Genomic DNA, 22622 nt, shown 5'->3' on the forward strand with positions numbered 1-22622 from the left:
CGGACAACCCTGTTTAGCCCCACTTTGAAGAGTAATGGGGGAAGACAGTTGTCCATTAATCACTAAGCAGGCTACCAGGAATTTGAAGTTTACCTTTATTCTCGCTATGAACTGGGGACTAAAGTCCATCTCGCCAAAACCTGAAAGAGGAATGACCACTCGACCTGGTCAAAAGCCTTTTCAGAATCTAATGACAGTAAGATCACAGAAATTCTTTTTTACCAACCTTTTCTAAAATATGACGGGTACGCCCAATATTGTAGTGGGTCTGTCGCTTTTTTATGAAGCTCGATTGATCTTGGTGTATGATTGAGGGAAGTATTCTAATCTATTGGCTAATATTTGAAAATACATTTTAGCGTTGAGTTGATAAGTGCGATAGGACGGTAGGATCTGCATCTATTAGGGTCCTTGCCAGGCTTTGGAAACAAAACTATCTTTGCCTCCTCCATGGTGGGAGATATACAGCCTGACTTTGTGAACGTATTATATAGGGATACGAGGCTCGGTAGCAGTAGCTGCTGGTACATCTTGTAAAAATCCAGCAGGAAATCCGTCTGACCTGGAGATTTATTTGGAGGGAGAGAATTTATAACTCTTATTACATCTTCTGGAGTGATATCCTTCTCAAGACTTTCCATTCAACCGCTGCTATCCAGGGAAGGTTAACTGCTTCTAAATACACTGCCTGAGTTTGTTCATCTGGATATTCTAAGTCATAAAGATTTGCGTAGAAGGTATGAAATTGCAAAATAATTTGAAGGGTTTCCGTTACTGTATCCCCTTCAGGTGATTGGATCGACTGAATAGTTTGCAATGCTATTTTTTGGCGTAGTTGTCTGGCTAATAAACGGTCTGCACTGTTAGCGTTGACATATCCAATCTGGCGAGGATATAAGAGGGATTTTTTTACCTTTTTAGCTTGAAGCAAATTTAACTTACCCTTTACTATTCTATAACCTTTTTGGATGGAGGGGCCTGTATTTGTTTCCATTTTCCCCATTATTTGTTGAAGTTCTTGCTCAAATACTATTTCCAACGCAATTTGTTTCTGACTATAGGCAGCTTCTGCTATGAAGATTTTGCAGATTGTTGCTTTAAACGCGTCCCAGGTTATATTTGCAGAAGTGTCTTGCATCCGATTAACTTCAACGAACTCTGCTTTTTTGCTAGTGATTTTTTTTTTATTATTACGGAGTCCTGCAGTATTACAGCCAGGAATCGCCAGGATACCCTCTGAGTTGCCCCTTCAATATTTATATCTATAATCAAAGGTGCATGGTCTGAAAGCGTGATTGGCTGACAAGTGATTTGGGTGACCCTACCAGGCAATACTTTTGAAACACAGGTATAATCAATACAGGAAAAAGACTGCTGTACATGTGAATAATAAGTGCATCCTTTCATTTCCTTCTTTAACGTTAGCCAGACATCCTCCAGTGTTAAGTTTGCAAACTTTAGTTTTAATATTTTAGAAGGTACCAGTTGCATCGAACGGGTAACCGTACTCCGATCGCGCAGGGGGTCCCAAGCTAAGTTGAAATGGCCTAGCAACATTATTTCCCCCTCACAAAAAGCTTCCGATAGTGTGATAACTGATTTAAAAAAAAAGCCTTCCTGGCCTGTATTGGAAGCATAAATTGAAGACACTGTTATTCTCTTCGGGCCTATTCCCAACGTTGCAAAAACATAGCGTCCCACTTTGTGGATTTTTGTGCGTAGCACCTTAATATGGGGAGCAAGCTTCATTGCCATCAATATACCTGCAACCTTTCCCACAGCATTTGCTTGGATCACCACCGGGTATCTACGTGGGCGACACTTATATCTGTCATACTTATATGCGTGACGCCCCAAGAGAGCTTCCAGCTTCCTACGTTTTGCTGGCGCATTTAAAACCCTAATATTTAGCGTTAAACATTTGAAATTATTCACAAAACATACTGAACCAAAAGAATGTCTGAATACCACTATTACTGAGCTTTCCATCGAGTACCATGCATTCCTACCCCTACTACCCTCCTCATCCAGCATTCCCCTCCTCGTCCCACCAACCTTCCCACTACAATCCCCAAATAATGTCCCCTGGTGTGAGCCACAGTACCTAACATACTCCAGGGTACCAAACCCCAGCCGTGAGTCATTTATTCCCAGGGCAATGTGCGGGGTAACCTAGTACCCCTCCTCCCCCAATCTATTACCTGAACAGATGAATTCCAAGATGTTGTGCTCCGTCTCTTCCACCAAATTTGACCAATATATTGATGCATGATTCATTCACTGCAGGCTGTTCTGATTGAGATTTCCTTATTCTGGTGGTAGGTCCTCTAAGTCACGCTTTCCAACCCTCTTGTTGTTTCACTTTCAGCTTCCTCCCACAGTGCGATGAGATCGACCACTCCCAGGGCTTTAGTTGTTGAGTCGAAAAGCCATTCTCTGCTTCAGATGGGCTTTCCACTTCCTCCTCTTCAATTTGCAATAAGGCCATATCGGACTCTCGTGAAGTGATCCTGTGCTGTCTACCATCTAGAGAAAAAACCAATTTGAAAGGGAACGTCCACTTGTAGTTGATCACTCGTGATTGTAATGTTGTGACCACCGGCTACATTTCCCATCTTTTTCTGGAAAGTGGTGTGGGAGATCCCCTGGTAAAGTTGGATCTCAATCCCATTGCAGGTGATCGAGGATTGCTCACAGGCCTGCCTTAGGATTTGGTCCTTCTGTGAATATAAGATGCAAGAAGCTAGGACATCGCGTGGGCGAGCCCTCGGTTCATTCCTTTTCGGGCCAGTTCTATGTAAGCAATCCAAAGAGACTGTGGGGGGTCTCCTCACCCGGAATCAAGTAAGCAAGGATGTGGGTCACTGTGCCGTTCAAATCAGAGTCCAGGATTGATTCCGGCAGATGTCTTATCCAGATATTAGAGCATTGAGATAGGTTCTCTAGATACTCACATTTTAATTTGAGGTTGCTTGTTACCCTGACCAGCTCTTCGAGTGCAATATCTGATTGTTTACCCTCCCATTTCGATTCCTGAATAGCCCGTTCATTAACATCAGTCTGATCGCCAAGGGTAGCAATATCTCTAGTAAAGTCAGACAAAGATTGCCTGATTTCCGTGGTAAAGAAAGTGAACTGTAGCTGGAGTGAGGCAGAGAACTTGTCCTGAAATTGCTGGAAGCTTGTCGCAAAGTTTTCTTTAGACGCGGTCATCTCTGCTTCAGGAGCACTCATTTCTTCACTTGAGATAGGTATCCCCTGTTTCTCCAGTTGTAACTGTCGCCTGGCCCCCAGAGCTTTTGTAACGGGTTCCATTTATTCTGGAGATCCTTGGTAGCCGCAAGCTGGGTGAGCTTCTCACCCCCCCTGCCCCCAACCCCTGCATAAAATAAGCTGCAAACTGTCTCCGGAGGTCAGAAAGTAATGTTATGTGAATTTGAGGAATGTTGTGCAAGTATATGGAGGATATCAGGAGCCCACCGGAATCCACTACGAAAGCCACAGTGCAATTATCTTTACTTATTGGACATTTGCCAACCACATTGCCTAGTTCTTTTCAAGTATAAATGTGTTTGAAGGATATTACACAGATTTATGACGAAGCAAAAGCACCTGCTGGAATGGTATCTGGTCTTTCAATCTAATGCCATTGCACCTAATGCCATTCCATCAAATTTTTTCCATCTAAAAACTTTGTATCTAATGCATTTTCTTGGGGGGTAAAGGGTTAATTTTTGTTTAGGTGCATTATAAAGGGTAAAAACACAGGGGTGGGGGTCCCCACAATAAATGTAAAAAAATGCATTAGATGCAAAGATTTTACATAAAAAATTAGATGGAATGGCATTAGATGGAAAGACCATAAACCATTGGAATCAACTTCCAAACTCAGGGTGTAGTTTTCTTTTCTTGTAAAAGATTTGCCAACAGCGCTGCCAAGTTCTTTTTAGGTGCAGGTATTTAAGATTTACTAGCCCCTGTCCCTTCAGCTATTCCGCGTGATGGTTGCGGCTCTGTGTGAAGGTGCTTCTTTTTACGATTTCCCTTCCGCCTTCTCCGTTCTGCATGAGAGATCCCACATGAGAGGTGTGTCTGCTTCCTCGCGAGGGTTGGGGCGATTAAATCAATGCTGGGCAGGATTTATGGGCGCGCATACAATAGGTTCTCCAGACATGCAAGTCTGTGTACCTTAATCTCTGTACCTTGATGCTCCGCGATGCCCTGATATTAGGCTTCCAGACTTGCCTGAATTTTCCACACCCACAGCTCTATCCGGTGGGCCATGCCCCTAAAGGCTACCTTCTGCCCGTTGAGCACATATATTCGCTCTACAATATGAGCATGATTCGTCGCTGCACAGTAATGATTGTGGTCTTCCTAGCAACAGACCACAACACGATGATCACAGTGGGAAGGGGCGGCTTCACTTATATTGGAGGAATCAGAGCTCGCTGCACGGACTTCCTCAAGGTGCGGTGGCCATCTATGAAACTACTTAAATGATTTTAAACTGCCTAAAACCTGAAATCTACTAATGCATCCGATTTAAATGCCAATTAATCAGTGATAACCAGTTGTTTGCAGCCAGTACATCTTATAAGGTGCACATAGCATGATACATTTTCTGCAACCATCAGATGTTTATGAAACCAGGTCAGCAATTGACTGTGATTAATACAATTGTACCTGTGATTAGCTCCCCTCCTAGAACGGTCTTGGTGACTTTTCAAATCGTGGTATTCCTCCAATAGAATTTGCATTTCCAGACGCATGTTCTCCACTTCGCACAACTGTCCCTAAACCAGATATTGCATACACAAGTTAAAGGAAAACTGTAAATCTCATTTAACGGCATCAAAGCAACAAACAACTTTCTTATACCGAAAGAAAAACCGTTGAAAAGAACAAATTACTTACCCCATGTAATTTTCTTTCTACTGGATGTTTCGATAGCAGTGGGCGCTGTGCAGCCTAGTCGATGTCCCTCGACGGTTGCCATTCCTGCGTCCGGACAGGACGTGGATGATAGTATAAATAGCACGCACAGCGCCCGTTGCCTCAGTACCTAGTTTTTCCCTCTTTCTGCAAAGCCGACCTGAGGATTAAATAACCTGCGTGGGTGTTAAAAGAAAGAAGTATATTAAAAGAAAAATGCACCCACAGTTAGTGGGGTATGCTTGGGGGGCGATGACGAATCAATGGGAGGAGCATCCAGTACAAAGAACATTACTAGAGGTAAGCAATTGGTTCTTCTAATGGATTGTGTCCTTCCACGGATTCCTCATCTTAGATAGACTCCCATAGCAGTTTTCTAGATGGAGGTGGGAGAAGTGGATTTTTGTATAATGTTCTGAATATAGTTTGATATTCTGCAGAACCACTCTTACAAAGCAAGCGTGCTGGCCCAACAGTATGTCCAAGCAATAATGCTATGAGAAAGTGTGGAGTGTGATTGTCCTGTACTGGAACACCTCTATGGAGAGCCAAAGTGGTTGCTACTCACCTGGTGGAATGGGCTCTTAGATTTTCATGGACATCTCTTCCCGCAATGGAGTAGTACTACCAAATGCATAGGATGATCCAATGCGATAAATGTTGCTTGGTCATTGTAAAGACTGGGGGGGGGAGGGGTCTGTACTTCTGCTCTCTATATGGTAGAGGAGAGGCACAGAGGACCCCAGCCAAGATTCTCTATTACGGTAGCAATGGACGAGTAATCAAGGCCTAGCTTCTCAGGAGGTGATGCGGGCTGGTTCTTAAGTACAATGTAGTCCCCAAGCCCCCACAAAGGAATATCCACACACTATTAGTTAAAATACAGTCTTTATATAATTAAAGGTTCAAAGTTATATATACAATCACAATAACTCACTTTGTGCTCAGTAAATCTACAATGGCAAATATATACAGTCCTAAGTGGTACCACAATTATCAGATTTCATTTAAGTGCATCAACTGTATTCTGGTTAAATGTCACGCAAATCACTTAATAAAGGTAACCAACAATAGACATAGGAGGAAAGCAGTTGGTTAGAACAATTGGCAGAATACTGGCCCCTACCAACTAGACAATTCTGTGTGGAGACCTGGGCAACCTGTAAAGTAAAAACGTATCACAAGCCCAGTCCATATATTGTTTTATAAATCTTATTTCTTTCTATAATGTTTCTACCACCCCAATGTACCTGGAATAGCAGAGTTAGACGTCGGGCTGTCGACGGATCCTTCTTGAGCGGCTCCCTTTAAAGCAGGAGCCACGGATCGTCGAGTTCCCTCGAAGAAAGTGAACTCGGCGTCGAAGCGGTAGCTTCGGTCCCAGCGGTGCTCGTCGACGACAATTCGAAGACGTCCTGCAAGGAAGAGGCGTGCGGGGCAGTTCGATGTCGATAGTTCAGGACCGCAAAGAGTTTGTGAAGAACTGGCGTCCAGCGTCTCTACGGTTGTTGGATGGTGGGAAACCCACCGGCGGATGCTCCTTGCTGCGCCGACAGCCTGGCCTTCTCCGGTGGGATAAGGCGGGCAGCAGTGCGGACAAGCGCATCCGGGAATCAAAAAGTCTTAGGAAAAAGAGCGTGCGGCTCCGGTTATCGGCGGCACGGCGTCAGGCGGTCCCCTCTTCTGGGCAACACGGCTTCGACGGCCCTCCAGCGGTTACAGCAAACTTGCGAACCCTGGTCGACGACGTGAACGGAATGTCCTCCGGTGCTTATCTTCGTTCTCCTCGGTGGTCCCAGTCTCCGGTGAACAGCCATTCGAGGGTCTGACTTCCAGGGAGCTTCAGCGAAGGTTAGCGGTGCTCGGTGGTCCCTCAGAGCACGGGAAGAGGGCGCTTAACCAGGTCCTCTCTTGGATCAGTCTTGATGGCTTTCGGCAAAGGGAGACAGCAGTCAACATTCTTCTTCAGGCTCGGATTCGAGAATTAGCTTCAGTTTCAATGTTAGTTTCAACTCCAGCTTCTGAACGATTTCAAGCAGTGAGAGGCCCCCAGATATACTAGTTGATCCCTCATTCATTCTGCTGGGTCACACTCAGGCAACCAATCACTCAGGAGGGCATTCAGCAGTCAGTCTGCCAATCGGGCATACAGTGCATTCAGGCCATTCTCCTCCCTCTCAGGCACTCTCAACAAGGAATGTGCATTGGGACAAGTACCCAGCCATTCAACACTACACACTGCATTCATACCAGTTTCGGGCAGGGCTGTCTCAGTCATTGTGTCAAACATCAGAAACCAGACATCCACAACAAGATGTGCATATTGGTCACACACTCCATTCACCCAGGACCCACCCACAGGGTGTAACCACAACATACAGTCACTGGGAAGGCTCCAGCCAGTCTGGCCTGGACTTCACAACAACACCATATATGGAACTTCCACCCAACAGCCAGTCAGGGGGAAGGAACAGAGTCAGAGATTCCCGGGACTTTGGGAAAACAATGTAACGGGCAATAGAAGCAAAGGCCACAGGGGCCATCTCAGGAATCAACTGATTCCAATGGCAGGGCCTGGGTATCCCAAAATGGAGGATACTCAAAGCACCTGTCAAATTCAGCATGGAGTTGCCACCAGCCCATATCCTGCTCTGTGGGCCACACAGAGGTGCCCAAAAACATACACTAGGGGCACTGGGATGTACCCCCCACCCACAGGTGCCATAAGGGTATCCCATGGGTTTGTACACCAAAACAAAAACAGGAAGAGCGGCACTGCCAGGAGTCCCACATGGACTCCTGGGCAGAAAACAATACAGAACTCAAATGAAAAAGGACTACAGGACAAGGACAGGGAGGCACTGTCCCTCCAATGCATTTCCAGCATCACAGTCATGGCTTGGCCTAACCTATAGCCGGTATAACCAATAAACAGTTTTTCAATTTGCCTGAGATTTGCCATCCTAGAAACGTAAAAGTGAAGATCCCTTTTCGAGTCAAGCCTCTGTAACCTCTTCACCCTTCGACAGGTCTAAAGGGTGAGGAGGTGGATAAAAAAGCTGGTAACGTTATCTTCTGTGTCAGATGGAATTCAGACAGCACCTTGGGAATGAAGGATGGGTGATACCTCAGAACTACCTTCTCCTAGGAGCAAATGGTGGTCTGCAGGACAAGGCTTGTAGCTCACTCACTCTGTGAGCAGAAGTGATGGCTACCAAAAAGATAGTTTTCACGGTAAGTAAACCGAAAGGACAAGAATGGAGAAGTTCAAATGGCGCTCCCATTAAAAAAGTTAGTAGCAGGTTTAAATTCCAGGACGGAACAAGAAAAGGGAACAGCAGGAAGGTATTTGTTAGCCCTTTGAGGAACTGAATGACAATCGTCATCTTAAAGTAGTAGGATGCCCTATTCTGGCACGTTTAAAAATGCATTACGCCGTCAGGAATCCCTTAACAGTAGCCACCTGGAGCCCCCGATGGGCTAGGTGCAACAAAAAAGAAAGCACTGCAGGTGTATTGCAGTGAAATGATCTATACCTTTAGCTTTACACTAGCTGCAAAACTTCTTCCAACGGCAATGGTATAGTGCTTTTGTTGCACGTCTTCTGGCCGGAAGCAGCACTTCCATCATGTCTTCCGTCAGGTCCCAATCTTTGCATCTTAACTTCTCAGAAACCAGGCGTGAAGGTTCACAGTTCTGATTCCTGAATGAAGCAGACCGGTTGCATCTTGCGGCAGTAGGTCCACTCTCTGGGGATGACGAAATGTAGGTCAGTTGGACATGATGACATGAGGAATGGTGGGGATTGGTGGTAACGCACTGTGAGGGTTCAGTAATGTGATGACAACTTTTGGATGATTTCTCAAAATATGCCATTTTATTAAAGTATACATTTCAATAAATGCCACACTATCCCTACCCTGACGAGGATTTCCCTGCCTATCAAACTAAAGGAATCACTCTAACAAAGGATATCTGGCCCTCACACTTCTACATAAAACGTACAACAAAATATATGGCAATTCACAACATCAGCAACTGCATTTATAGTTTATTCACAGTCTTTCTTTATAAACTGGGGGATGTCCCTTTCCCCAGGTTTTAGGTTAGATTCAGTTCCAGTATTCAACAAAAAGAAACAAGGAAATCCGGGTGTGCAATTAAGTTCCAACACAGTTGTTGGCTCCTTCACTTTCTCAAAAGAAAGTTCTGTTAAATCAAATGTTCAACCAAAAGAACAATTATTTTTCTTTGACTAATATTTTCCACTTCTTCAAATAGCACCAATTATATTCTTGGTCAAGGTGCTTTGCCACCCTTTATAAATGTCTAAGAAAATCTAACTCGTTTCAGATTCAAAGCCACACCGCTTCTGGTAAGGGTTAAAGAAACATAGCTTTTCATCAAGGAATAAAGAAACACAGCTTCTTCTAAGCTCTCTTCTTTATAGTACCAGAAATCATATCTTGGCACTTCCGCTTCCACCTGGTTGACTCTCACCCCAGGTTCACTTCTACAAAAAGTCACCATGCGGGCCTACTCGCCTGCCCGATAGTGTTCCACCTCAACAGTGGTTCTGAAGTCTCAAATCTACCGACAACCAAACGTTTGACCACAGCTTTGTGACTTTTGGAAAAAAGACAATATTCACATTTAGCGTGCCTCAAAACCTTCATGTAGGAAATGCACTCTTCTGAATATTCACCTTCCCGAAGGGCAGCCTCTTTGCCACTGCTGTCTTTCTGCCAAACCAACAACCAAAATGCTTTTAAGGATGTGTTTCTACCTTTCCTCCTTTTGGCTTTGTCAATGTGAGTTTGAACACCAGCGTGTAGGGAACAATTATAATCAATAAGCTTCACTCTGTTACAATCTTGCATTCCGCCCTTTTCTTCTTGCCAACCAGAGCAGCTTAATTGTATGCCTTGATGTTGGTCTCTTTTGGCTTTGTACAATGCTTGGATAATTTCATCAGGCTTTGACGATGCGTGCATCACTCTTGGCTTGGGGTAATGCTTGCGCCACTCTTGGCTCTGGACAATGCTTGTTCCATGCAACTCACAATTGAAAGTTCAGTCACTTTGGTACACCACTATAATGTTCTCCTACTTTGTAAATTATTATTCTCGTTAGCTTTCACTTTCAGCCTCTTTCAATATTCAATTGAAACCATTCCCTCAATTTCACTTCTACGCGAGTGCTACTTCAGTCATATTCACTGTTTAACAATCAACAATCGAGGTTCCCTCACTTTTACTCATACGTGAGTGCTACTCCTGTTGCATGGTCCGACAATTAACGGTCGGGTTCCCAAGGCTTTCACTCACTCGTATGTGCTTCTCCATAGCTACAGCTGCCTGCCTTTGTTCGTGCAAGGGATGAGAACGCTCGGTAACACTCACCGGATTCTGTCTTCGTTCCCTTCACGTACCACAGGACTTTGCTGCTGCTGACTTCTTTGAACATACACTCTTCGTCTGTGTCACAGAGCTCTTCTCACGCCTGGGACCCTCGGAATGTCTGCGCAACATCGGAACTTTACATTTAGGAGGAAAAATACCCACTAAGGACAGGCAGCTGAAATCTGCTTGACTAAAGTCTCAGCGTTGCTTCTTTCCTCCAACTTCTGCGTAGAGTGCCAACAACGCGCTTTCTTCCTATTGCTGCTACTCCACTTCCATTTCTTCCTAAAGGCCTTCACCTAAGGGGTCTTTTACGACTCTCTATCTCCCTCAGGTGTGGGTCATTATGTTTAATAAACTGACCACTTATGCAACATTGCTCTTGAGCATTCTTCCTCGTTCCAGTACTTAGGGATTATGGGACCTATAGTCCCACACACAAGAAATTGTTTTTTTAGGCAGCTTTCTATTTTTAAATGCCAGTTTACTGTTCCTAAATGTATTTAAGGAAGGATCACAAGATTTCATTTGAAAAGGAGAAAGCAGTTTAAGCCACTGCTTACAGATTCCCTTTCACTGTACCTTTGTGAGTTAGGGTGTTTAACTTTGGACATTTCAAACGGCATTTCCTTTCTTCAGCAGGTTAGGGAATTACTTTTACTCATATCAAGCTGTTCAATGGGTATTTTACGCACATCATAACGACAATAGGCCATTACATGTCTTGGTACCTCTAAAAGCTTCTTACCTTTTAAAGAAATATCGTGTCTCATGCCACAGAATCTCCTCACCACCCTGGGTCACTTCTCCTCCCAGGTGATCCTACCGCAGAACACCACCCCACCCCACCGCACCCACCACCACAAATACTTTGGATTTGATGGGCATGACCCGAGCGCAAGCATACACGCTATGCATTTCAGTAAATTGACAGTTGTTTGTGCAATATAATTATGGTGCTTTTGAACATGATGGCATTGTGTGGACTTGATTGACTCCCTGCTGCATTTGTTATTTTTTACAGGTTCCTCCGAGTTTATTCGGCTTGTCCTTATTATAGGAGCATAGTTGCAGACACACATTTTCATAGTGAATTTGTTTCTTTATAGATCCAGGGAGTCTCTCCTGAAAGGACATCAAGGGAGCCAGTCCAGATGAAAATATCTGCATTTGGACAATGGATTTGTTGAAACTAGAGAAGGGGCAACAATTTACGTCTCTTTTTGAGCTCTTTATTGAAGACAAAAATAGAAATTCAGAGAATTGTCTCTTCCAGTGGACCATTCTTTTATATTATTTCGGAAGTTTATATTATAATATTTTTTTCTGATAGGTTTTGCTGCTACTATATGCACTTTATATATGTCTTCTGTGCTTTATGTGTTGTTTTTTGATATTACCGTGGGATACATTTTGTGTGTTTTTGTTGACAAGTGACACATTTTTACATTGATTGGGAACTGTATATTTCATAAAGGTTTTGTATATATATTTTTGGGGGAATTCAACCTCCATAGACACACCGTCTGTGGTGTGCTACAATATATGTTTGCATTTCTGATCATGTCCTAGGTTGTTCAACACAGCATAGGGGGGCTTAATATTGTTATGAATACTATGACAAATAAGTGATTGGGGCGTTTATCCTTCCCATTTGTTCCTAGAGATGTCCATTAATCTTTGTTAATTCATGTATAATGTGATGGGGAATTCAACAGATGGTGCAACTTCAGAATTTGTGTTAGACCCCAGCATTCATTTGTATGTATTATATGTTGTATGTTTGTGTAATGACTTGTCTAACCATTGGATATTTGCTGTGGAAAACAGCAGTTTCTGACTATTTGTACATGTTAATCTAAGTTTAGAGCTGAATGCATTTTGTTTAATGGTTTTTGTACTAATGCACTCAATGTTTCTTACTTCATGACTTTAGCACTAATGCACTGGTTTGAGTGAATGATTTCCTGCTGGCCTTGCGATTTGTATGTACAAAACTTTCATATTACACAATTTTCTGAAATAGTCTGTACAGTTGCTACTACATACAGAACAGTAGATGAGCTGGTGATTGAATCTTATACCAAATTAGGGTTACTTTCGTACTACCACCCTCTTTACAATAGGTTTCGGCTATTGTATCTTGACCTCCACTTTTGTACAGCTGGGGCAGAGGCAGCCTGTAATAGGACAAGGTGCAAAATTGCTATGTTAATTGGGAGGAGGGTCTCACTGGATGAATTGCAATTCTGGAGACTTCCAGGCCGCTGCCTTCAGAGGTCTGAAGCACAGCTGGCCAAGTCCACATCATGGACATAGAATTATTCTGGGAATTTGTCAAGCTCACCCTCCGAGTGCCTGAAGCTGAGAAATGGACAAAATCACTCTCTCCAATAAAGATATTCTAAAAGTGAAGTAATATTCTGACCAGAAGGCAGGAACAAATTTCAAGCCTTCTTGATCATCCAGGCCGCTGAACTAATACACACTGGAAAGTATAGCCATACGGGAGCAAAGCAGTTTCCACATCAGAGGCCTGAACTGAGCTCACAGGTGTGTAGCGGTGGGCCAAATAGGGGCCTTTACCAGTCAAATGCAGCACACTGGGTTCTTGTTCCACTACTGGGACTGGAGTGGAGGCTGCTAGCACCTTGGCGAAAATATCCGGAGTGGATGAGCTGGTGAAGAACAGTGCCTTTACCAGTTTAGATGGCAATCCCTCACAGTCAGAGGTAGGTTCCCTGGAGCAAGAATGACTGTTTTTTAGAAGATGAGAATGGTATTATACTTAGGAGTCTTGCAAAGGGCAATAAGACCTTAGCACATGCTCCCTAACTGCCGAAGGGTACACTAATTGGCAGGTGCCACACTCTTCAGTATCAAGATCTGGCCCCAAGTACAGCGCTGATGCGGTTCCAATAAAGACAAGGACCTACCACAACCTTTGCAAGGCTTAAAGCCGGATGTCTTCATTGGGAAGACATGACTTCGGTCAAAATTCAAAATAGTGTCATTCCAAAGCAATGTCTAAGCATGCGGAAAAAAGATCTAAACTCATGGTGCATAACCGTCTCAGACTATGCCAACCATGAGATCTGATACAGAGACATGGGTACCAAGGATGACGTGCCTTAAAACATTTAGGAAGCCAGATGTATGCCTGGAGGATAGTTTTAAGATGAGGGCTCTGTGGAAGGAAGGAATCCATTAGAAACAATAGGGGAGAAAATAAGTAGTCTTCCACCAAGGGACCCCTTAGAAATACCACTGATCCTGAATGTGCTCATGGTACAGTGATACAGCACCACTTCCCATTATCCAGAAACATGAATAGATCCTCTGGACATAATTTGATTCTCCATAACACATGTGGTTGAAGTAGAGGAAGCTGTAGAACTAGGACCCTAACTGGCAGGGAGATCTACTTGACGAACCAGTATAGAGTGGTGGGCCAAGATGAGGAGTGATGCAGAGAAGCTCTTCACAATGAACACCGCTCCATCTCCGAACAGGCTTAGTTGTTTTTGGTCCTATGCACGTAAGGAGATGACTGAGCATGCACAATCACGAGGTATCTGGGAGCTGAAGTTCCAAGAGGGTGAGGGGCATAAAAGATATACATGAGACCAAGACTGACTCTGCATACACTGCACACATTACAATTTTCTGTACAAGCTATTTAACAAATACCCACCCCATGAAAATTAAACATCTGTTCATCTACCACCTTAATTATAATAATCACCTTTAGTCTCAAAATCTCCTCATTTTTAGCCATCCTTTCTTCACTTAATTCGCGAGCCAAAAGCTCCAAGGAGGCTATGGTTGCTTTCTGGTCTTCCATCTCACGCTCATGCTGTAAAAATGATTGATAAGCATTTGGAGTTCTGGGGCTCTGAAAAAAAATACATCAAAATTACAATTACAAATATGGGCTGGGAATACGAAGTCTCAGTTATGCGCATGATACCAGTGAAGGAGAATTACCAGTCCCTAATTTTGGTAATCTATGTACCAATCCACTGTTCTATTCAATTCCAAAAGCGTTATTTTGGAAGTCAGCTGAAGAAAAATCAATCAATCATAATGAATGTAAAACATATACACACAATTATTAGCTAACAACATGCAGGCCCCTATGCATAAATCTTTTTATTTTCTGAAAAAACAACATTAAATATTATATACCAGTCATTAAGTGACAGCGTACATTGGCCAGCAAAACATACTTTGACTTTATTACATAAAGTGATCATGGTAGCAAAATATTGTTGCCACTTTACCGTATTTTTTTAAGTGAATCCATTTATTTTGCAATTACAACAATTCATTCTATAAAAACAAGTTAAATAATGAATATAACTATTCGGGCCATGAAAAGCTAACATCTCCAACATCAGGCTTCCAAGGAATAGGCCAGAGATTACTCAGTGACTGGACTCTGTTGGATTGGTATTGTATCAAACCCAATGCCAGATTTTCCAACTACCCGGGAAAAAGCTACACAGTCTACGTTTGGCAATACAGACACATCAACAAGCTTGGAGGGCTGGTTCGGAGTGTTCCTCCAATTCTCCATCTTAGAGCTGCTAGTCAGCACATGGGCATTAGGCATCCAAGGCACCATTCTAGACTCCTGTCTGTCAGATACTTCAGCTATTTGGCAACTGTGATTTAGGACAATGATATAGCTTTGTAAAGTCATACCAAAGACAGCTGTGTTCGATACAAGATCAGTTTAAATGTACATTTATCAACAGAGAAAAAGCCTAGTCTCTGAGCCTGGGGTTTCCACAGGGTGAGCAGTTCCTATTTTCATCTGTAAAAACATAACATCCTTCAAGATTATACTTTCCCTAGAAGAGGCTTATACCACATCTTATGACAGGTGCTTGAAATGGGAGGAAATAATAAATAAACATATTGAAGTAGGTTCCACAAACCCCACAAAATATTAGCAGCCTAGGAAGCCTAAGGAAGCTTAATAAGGAGTGGCCTAACATACGTTTGAGTATTCTCGCCATCACAAAATATAGTTGCCACAAAAGGGAAAAAAATATATTTAACAAAACGGGTGTGTTAAATATAGAACAATTATCAGCAGTCAAAGAAATCTATTGACATTAAAATATTAAAATAAACTAAAATTAAAATGTAAATGCAGATGTGTCAATTAAGAACATTTGTATTGCGCACCTGAACCTGAAGGAGCCGATGGCCATCACACTGCTAGAAGAAACTTTTTCGGGATTCTAGAACTGCCAGGTCCAGGGATGGCTGCCTGAAGGCTGAGCTCCTGCGCCTAAGCTGAATCATTGCTCTACAATGGCTGATACAAGCATAACTGATCCAAAACAACCAGATAAACGACAGAAGGGGGATGGGGAGAAGTCCCCTGACAGAAGGGAGGACACGATGTTGGATCTACTGACCAAAGTGACCCTAGATATCACTGAAATCAAGGAAAAAGTCTCCAAGGCAGAAGAGCGATATGTTGAACTTACTTCAAATATCAACAGGGTGGAGACTAACTTAAATGAAATGGGTGACAGAGTACTTAAACTGCAAGACCAAATTAGTGAATTGCAAATCAAGAATGAGAAACTGTCCTTGAAGATCTCAGAGCAAGAACATTTCTCAAGGAGAAACAATGTAAGGATTGCTGGCCTTCCTGAAGACAGAGAGAAAGGAAAACCCATGGCGTTCATTGCAAAAACCCTGATCTCCTGGCTTAAGGTGGATCCAAAAATAAACTTGGACATGGAAAGGGCACACAGGAGTCTGGGGCCTAAACCAGCATTGGGCCAGAGGCCAAGACATTTTGTGGTAACATTTCTAAGATTCCCAATGAAGGAGATGATTTTACGAAAAGCAAGGGAGCTGAAGGACCTTTCTCTGGGTGCCCATGGGGTGATCTTTGGTGACCTAAGCCGGGATGTGCTGGACAAGAGAAAGGAGTTTAACATTGCAAAAGAAAAAGCAACAGCCAAAAAACGGAAATACTACATGGTTTATCCGGCAATATTTCGTGTGGTTATGGATGGCCGGCTATTTTCATTCAATGACAGCAAAAATGCTGAGGCTTTTCTAAGTGATCTGGAAAAAGTACAGGAGCCTATTGAATCTATTACATCCAACTCACAAAGGCTTTCATCATCTAAGAAGAGATAAACATGACTTCTTTTCTTGGAATAAAGATCTGCATGGGTTGATACTTAGATTTTTTTTTCTCTTTTTTTTAAAAACCATTTGTTTGCCATCCACTTCTTATTTTTGCATTTTTCACTTTTTTAAATTCATTTTACTTAAGGATTTCCTTTGAAAACATACTCTGGTCGTTATTTTCGTTTGTTGTTTTCCTACGAACTTCGTTGCTCGAGAACATTAGAGGAAGGGCCCTACTACGTCTGTGACGTGCGGCAGAGGGGGGAGAGCGGAACTAGGCGGGTACGCAAGACAAGCCGGAATTACAGAAACTAGGATGGAGAATGGTGTACCTGCGGTGCTGGATCAGCAGACTAGATCATGTTATCTCGGTGAGGTCCGAGGTTGAGGCTGCTGCATCACCGACCGGAAAGAGGGGGTGCGTTCTGTAGAGGCAGAGTCATCCTTCACTTGTACTGCAACCACGGATGGCTTACAGGGAGCATGTGACTCCTGTGCCAGCTGGTGAGGGGTCCCAAGGCTGCAGAGCTCGACCTTTGTGGGACAGAGGAATCCTGGGTCTGTCACATGCTGACTCCAGGGTTCCAGGCGGGGATGAGCCAGGGCCCTCAGGAGAGTGTCAAACTCTCCATTGCATACATGTGATCAGGGTTTTTTGGCTCAGGTTAACCCCAAGTTGCCTCCGGAACCAAAGCATTCATAAAGCATCTAAAAATACATATGCTCTTTAGTCCTTTTACTTGACGCCTTCAGCCATGATGTACGTTCAGTGGGTAATAACTGCAACGATGAAGGAAGAGAGTGTAGATGCCCTTGGATGGGTATTGACGCGCCTCTTCACTGTGACCCCATGGAACTGCAGTGAAAAAGCAATGCATCAATGCACGGGCTTGTGATTTCATGCACACCACTAGAATTAACACAAAAAAGTGTCAATGTGCTATGCCTCACTGGGTCACATCTCTGTCTCTACAAATATTCTTTGTAGCTACTGACTAGTTCACTTACCATTGGCCGGATGGGTTCCAGTGTGGCAGATGGGACCTGCTGACCTGTTAGTGTTGAATGAAACAGAATCTGGCTAATGGATGTGCATAGAATTTCTATTGGTTGCCTGGGACTGACTTACGGAAATGGGATGCACTTGCAATCCACTGATAATACGGTTGCTAAAGCACGTTGCTATTTTGGAACTACAATTCCAGTTGCTTGATGTTGCTTCAGTTGCCTTGATTTGGTTTGATTGCATTTTGGATAAATGTTTATTCATGCACTGTGCATGATGGGCCATGATAATTAACATGCATATTAGGCAATGCTGGCTTACAGACTGGGCAATACGGTTATCACTAGTGGGAGCAGGGGAACAGAAATTCAACAATGGAGTATGGGTGGCTTATGGTTGGTGTGTGGACTTAATATGCAGTTCCTTACTGGTCTGTGTTGCTACATGTGTAAGTCATAGGGTTACGGGTAAGGTGCAATACTAAGTTGTGCACAGTTTGCACAGCCACTGTGAGGATACGACCTCCATACTATACGTATAAGATATGACACGTGTAGATAAGCAGATGGTGCGATGGAGTTCCTACAAATTGCTGAACTGACCATTTGATAATTTGGTGAGACCTAAATGTCTGGCTAGGGGTTACACAAAGTGATATAGAATTGCGTTATGAATCGTGGCTAGTGAGGTGGAATAAGCAATGGTTGTGGCTGCAATCCTATGTTCTGAGCAATGCTGTTTTAATATTCTGGAACTGATGGCTCTAATTATTTAACTGTTTGCTTGAGTTTGATGTTACCCTACACACACTGACTATCTTTGTAGAACTATTAATAGAAGTAGAGTGGAGATAAGTACTCTTTGAACTACTGTTAATCTAGGCGCAGGCTTTGGAGTAACGATAGTTTGGAATAGAGATAAACTTGTTAATATTGTAGCTCAGAATCCCTTTGCTAGGTTGTGGAGTGTAATGGTCTACATACATTTGATGTGTCTATTTTGTTTCTGTATGTGTGTTTTTGTCGTTTGTTGTCCTGTGAATGCTGATATAATCCATAACCCCTCTGATGTGTCGATATTTGGTAATGGTTGGACACAGTGCTATTGTTGCACCTCCGAATCAAACAGGTATCTCTTGGATTGCCAACCATGATGAACTCTGCTACTACATCCGATAAGTATCTAGACCCTCGTATCCTGTTTCAAATGTTGAAAATAGAAAAGGGGAGTTGGATATATCATGGAATTTGACCACTAGATGGGTGAATAAACTATTTGTTCGTGCAATGTCAAGGGTCTAAACATCCCCAGGAAGAGGAGAGAAGTCCTGACTAGATTGAAGAGAGAAAATTGATATTGCTCTTTTACAGGACACCCACCTGTTGGAGGAATCCAAAAGCCTCCTAAATAGCACTCTGTTTAGTAAGGTATTTTTAAACGGTCATACTTCCAAATCGAGGGGTGTGGGTATTCTATTACGTATGGGTCTGAACTTGAACATAGAGAAAGTCATGGATGAAGATGTGAGTGTTTTTCATGGATGCTAAATTTGAAGGCAGATTAATCACAATAGGCTCTATCTATAGTCCATGTGCAGGAGGGAATGGCTTCTTTACGAAGATCTTGTCACTTTTACGAGAAATGAATGGGGAGTATACTGTCTTGGGGGGTGACTTCAATTGTGTCCTTGATGGCATGTTGGACCGCACTGCACATTGCAGATACAAAGCGGAAAGCATGAGCAAGGCGTTTAATGACTTCCTACACAGTCTAGACTTGGTTGATGTTTGGGGGTCCATGCAATTTCGAGGAATTTTCTTTCTTCTCGCCGGTCCATGATTCATACTCGAGAATCGATTATTTCTTGATTTCTAATAGACTTGTCGAAAAGGTCTCTAGTACAGACATAAAGGAGAGAGGTATTTCCCATCACCCCTTGATAACAATGAGGCTGGATCTGGTAATGGAACCATCTAGAAATCCTAAGTGGCACCTGAAAACCTACATATTGCAGGAACAAGGGGTGCTTGAACTTTATTAGGAATTTCATTGAAATCAATGAGGGTTCTACATCTGATCTAATAGTTTGGCATAGCTTTAAGGCAACAATTCGGGGTGAACTGATGACCATTTCGGCCTGCATGAGGAAAAAAGGAGTGACTGAACTTAAGAGACTGAGAGTGAATTGGGTACATGCCAGAAGAAATATCAAATGACAAAGTGGCGAGAATAAAGCTGAAATGAAGAGAATGCGGGAGCATCTCAAACGCGAGATGGACTCCCAGTATGAGAAAGGCATGTTCTTCATGAGACAAATATTGGGAGCAGGGTGACAAAAGTGGTAGACTGCTAGCTAATAGACTGCGTGGCTTAATTGATAGCTCCTTTATCCTGAGGGTGGAAGGTGGAATATAAAGTTAAGAAAGAAAAGATATGGGAATGTTTCAGGAAGTTTTACGCATCACTATACAGGGAGGATCAGTTCCCAACCCCTGAGGATATGAATGGGTTCTTTGAAAAAATGTACCTGCCAAGGCTGTCTGATGACCAAGCTGCAGCCGTTGAACAGCCCATTACGGGAGGGGAAATACTGACTGCCATTGGCCAACTCAACACGGGTAAATCGCCAGGCTTAGACTGTCTTCCGATTGAGTTCTACCAGGCGCTGGGTCCTGAGTTAACACCGTTTTTATGAAAGCTATACAATTATTTTATGACCAATGGGATGTGTCCTACGATGAAAGAGGCTTGCATTGTAGTGATCCCGAAGCGGGTAAAGATCATAAAAAATGTGAAAACTATAGGCCGATATCGTTAAATATTGATCTTAAAATATTCACTAGAATAATGACTAATCGGTTGGATAGGTGCATTGGAAGTCTGATCAGTCGTTCCCAGGTTGGCTTTATGCGTGGCAGATACGGGTATGACCATGTTAGGACGCTTATAGACATAATGGGACTCCCAATGGAGAAGGCCAAGAATGCACTTGTCATTTTTATGGATGCAGAGAAGGCCTTCGACCGAGTTAATTGGGCCTTCCTGGATCACACTTAGAAAGATGGGTTTTGCGGACACTTTTCTAAGAGTTGTTAGAACGCTGAACACGTCCATTAGTGCTCGCGTTTGGGTCAATTGTGGTTTGTCTTCTCCATTTCTCTTGACGAGAGGTACTGGACAGGGCTGCCCGTTGTCGCCATACCTCTTTAACCTTGCAATATAGGCATTGATTGCATAAATGAGGCAGGAGCAAAGCTTGCATGGACTCAAATTCAGAGATAGCGAAATTAAAATTCTGTGTTATGCGGATGATAGGACTATCATTTTGACCAATCTGCTAGAAGGGTGTGAAAGGCTAAAATGCATGTTCAAGGAAGTGGGGCTAATGTCTGGCCATGAGATCAACTGGGAAAGGACAGTGGTCTTTCCTCTAGACATTGCACAACCAAGGGGTGACATGAGTTTGTGGTATTGTCAGTGGGAGACGGGAGCAATTAAGTATTTAGGAGTCTACCTAGTTTGTGACCTGAGAAAGATGGAATTCAATGTTTCGAAAATCTTAGAGACAATCCGGAGGGATATATTGAAATGGGGCCGATTAATACTAGGGCTCTGGGCGAAAATCAATGATATCAAAATGGTTATTTTGCCGAAAGTGCTCTATATTGTCCAAGCTATCCCTTTAAAGTTCACCAAGGAGATGATTGGTAGTATTGATAAGGTCTTTCAGGAGTTCCTCTGGGGGGGAGGGTAATAGGCCTAAAATTTCAAAGTAGATATTAATGCGACCTGGAAGGAAGGGGGTTTTGGATATCCTAATCTAACAAACTATTTCAAAGCGTTTGTTCTAACAAAGTCAGCGTTCTATTTCACTGAAATCGACAGTGACATGCCCTACTGGCAGATTATTGAGAGTGAACAATTCTCGCTGTATGCTTTGCTTGACATGTACACGATGTATAAGATGCCAAACTCTACCGTGAGATTACCCACAATGGGTACTACTAGAGGGGCCCTACAAGATTTTATGACTGCCAGAGGGGAAAACATCTGGATTCACTACGATGCATCTCTATGGCATAATGCAGGGCTACAGATAGCGAACAAGACCTTATGCTGGTAAAGCTGGGTCAAAAGAGGCATTTTTAGGGTACGTGATGTCAGGGAAGGTGATCGAATGGTTTAATTTGAACGTCTCAGAGAATATTTTGGGCTAGGGGGCAGGGAACGTACACGTTACAGGGACCTGAAGTTTCTTCTGGCTGATCAGCAGGGAATGCTGGGAGACCATGCACAGTGTCAACATGCATGAAACTGATGACGATGGATAACTCGCATGTAGAAGCATGGGAGAACCTGCAACAGGTTTGGGTGGAGGAACTTGGTATGGATATTCCTAATGTGGAATGGGAAAGTCTGCTACGTATAGGCGTGCAGTCAAAATGGATCTGGGCCTGAGGTATATTAGACAAAGAATCCTCTGTAGACTATACTGGACCCCTGCGCGGATAGCCAGGTTAGTGATGTCGGATGATAACTGTTGGGGCTGTGGTCTTAATGGGGGGCACCTTGATTCATATGCTGTGGGAATGCCCAAGAGTGACTACCTTTTGGAGTGTTGTCTTGAATAGATTGGACATTATGCTGGGGAACACACTCCCAAGAACATTTTACTCGACAATTCTATTATCAAACAAAGGGAGAGGAGAAATGGCCAGTATGAGAACAGAATGGGTAAATAGGGTATTCGTAGTAGCGGCTAAAAAAATATTAAAAGTCAAGGAAAAAGCCAAATGTAGATGATTGGCTGATGGATGTCTGTACTTTGACTATGAAAAGGCAATGCTAAAGAAACAAAAGCAAGAGGAGCATTATTTTAGAATTTGGGGTTCATTCATCGAATTATACAGCTAATGTCAATTTGCTGCATGCATAAATGTTTGAATGAGATAGATGGGAGTTATTGGGATTTCTAGTCAGTGTTGTGTGATGAAGTTTGTTGGTGATGTATTGTCTGTTGTTGTTGGTGATGTATTGTCTGTTGTTGGAGGTCTGAAATCCTGTCGTAAAATAGAGGTTTGTAGTAGTAGGTTAAGGTTTGAACTTGTAACTTT

General features: G+C 43.0%; 1 protein-coding gene across 2 annotated transcripts in view; it reads right to left on the reverse strand.

Moving 5' to 3' along the window:
• The window catches only part of KIF15 (kinesin family member 15), a 2141222-nt gene that overhangs the window by 316839 nt on the left and 1801761 nt on the right, over positions 1-22622 (reverse strand). For both annotated transcript variants that reach the window (XM_069648268.1, XM_069648269.1), the window contains exons 29-30: positions 14083-14232; positions 4687-4796 (exon numbers count right to left, since the gene is read on the reverse strand). In XM_069648268.1, coding sequence (XP_069504369.1) covers positions 4687-4796; positions 14083-14232 — 260 coding nt within the window. The remainder of the gene's footprint in view (positions 1-4686; positions 4797-14082; positions 14233-22622) is intronic.

This window comes from Ambystoma mexicanum, chromosome 2q (assembly GCF_040938575.1).
Source record: "Ambystoma mexicanum isolate Mex_15411 chromosome 2q, UKY_AmexF1_1, whole genome shotgun sequence".
Taxonomy (NCBI): Eukaryota; Metazoa; Chordata; class Amphibia; order Caudata; family Ambystomatidae; genus Ambystoma; species Ambystoma mexicanum.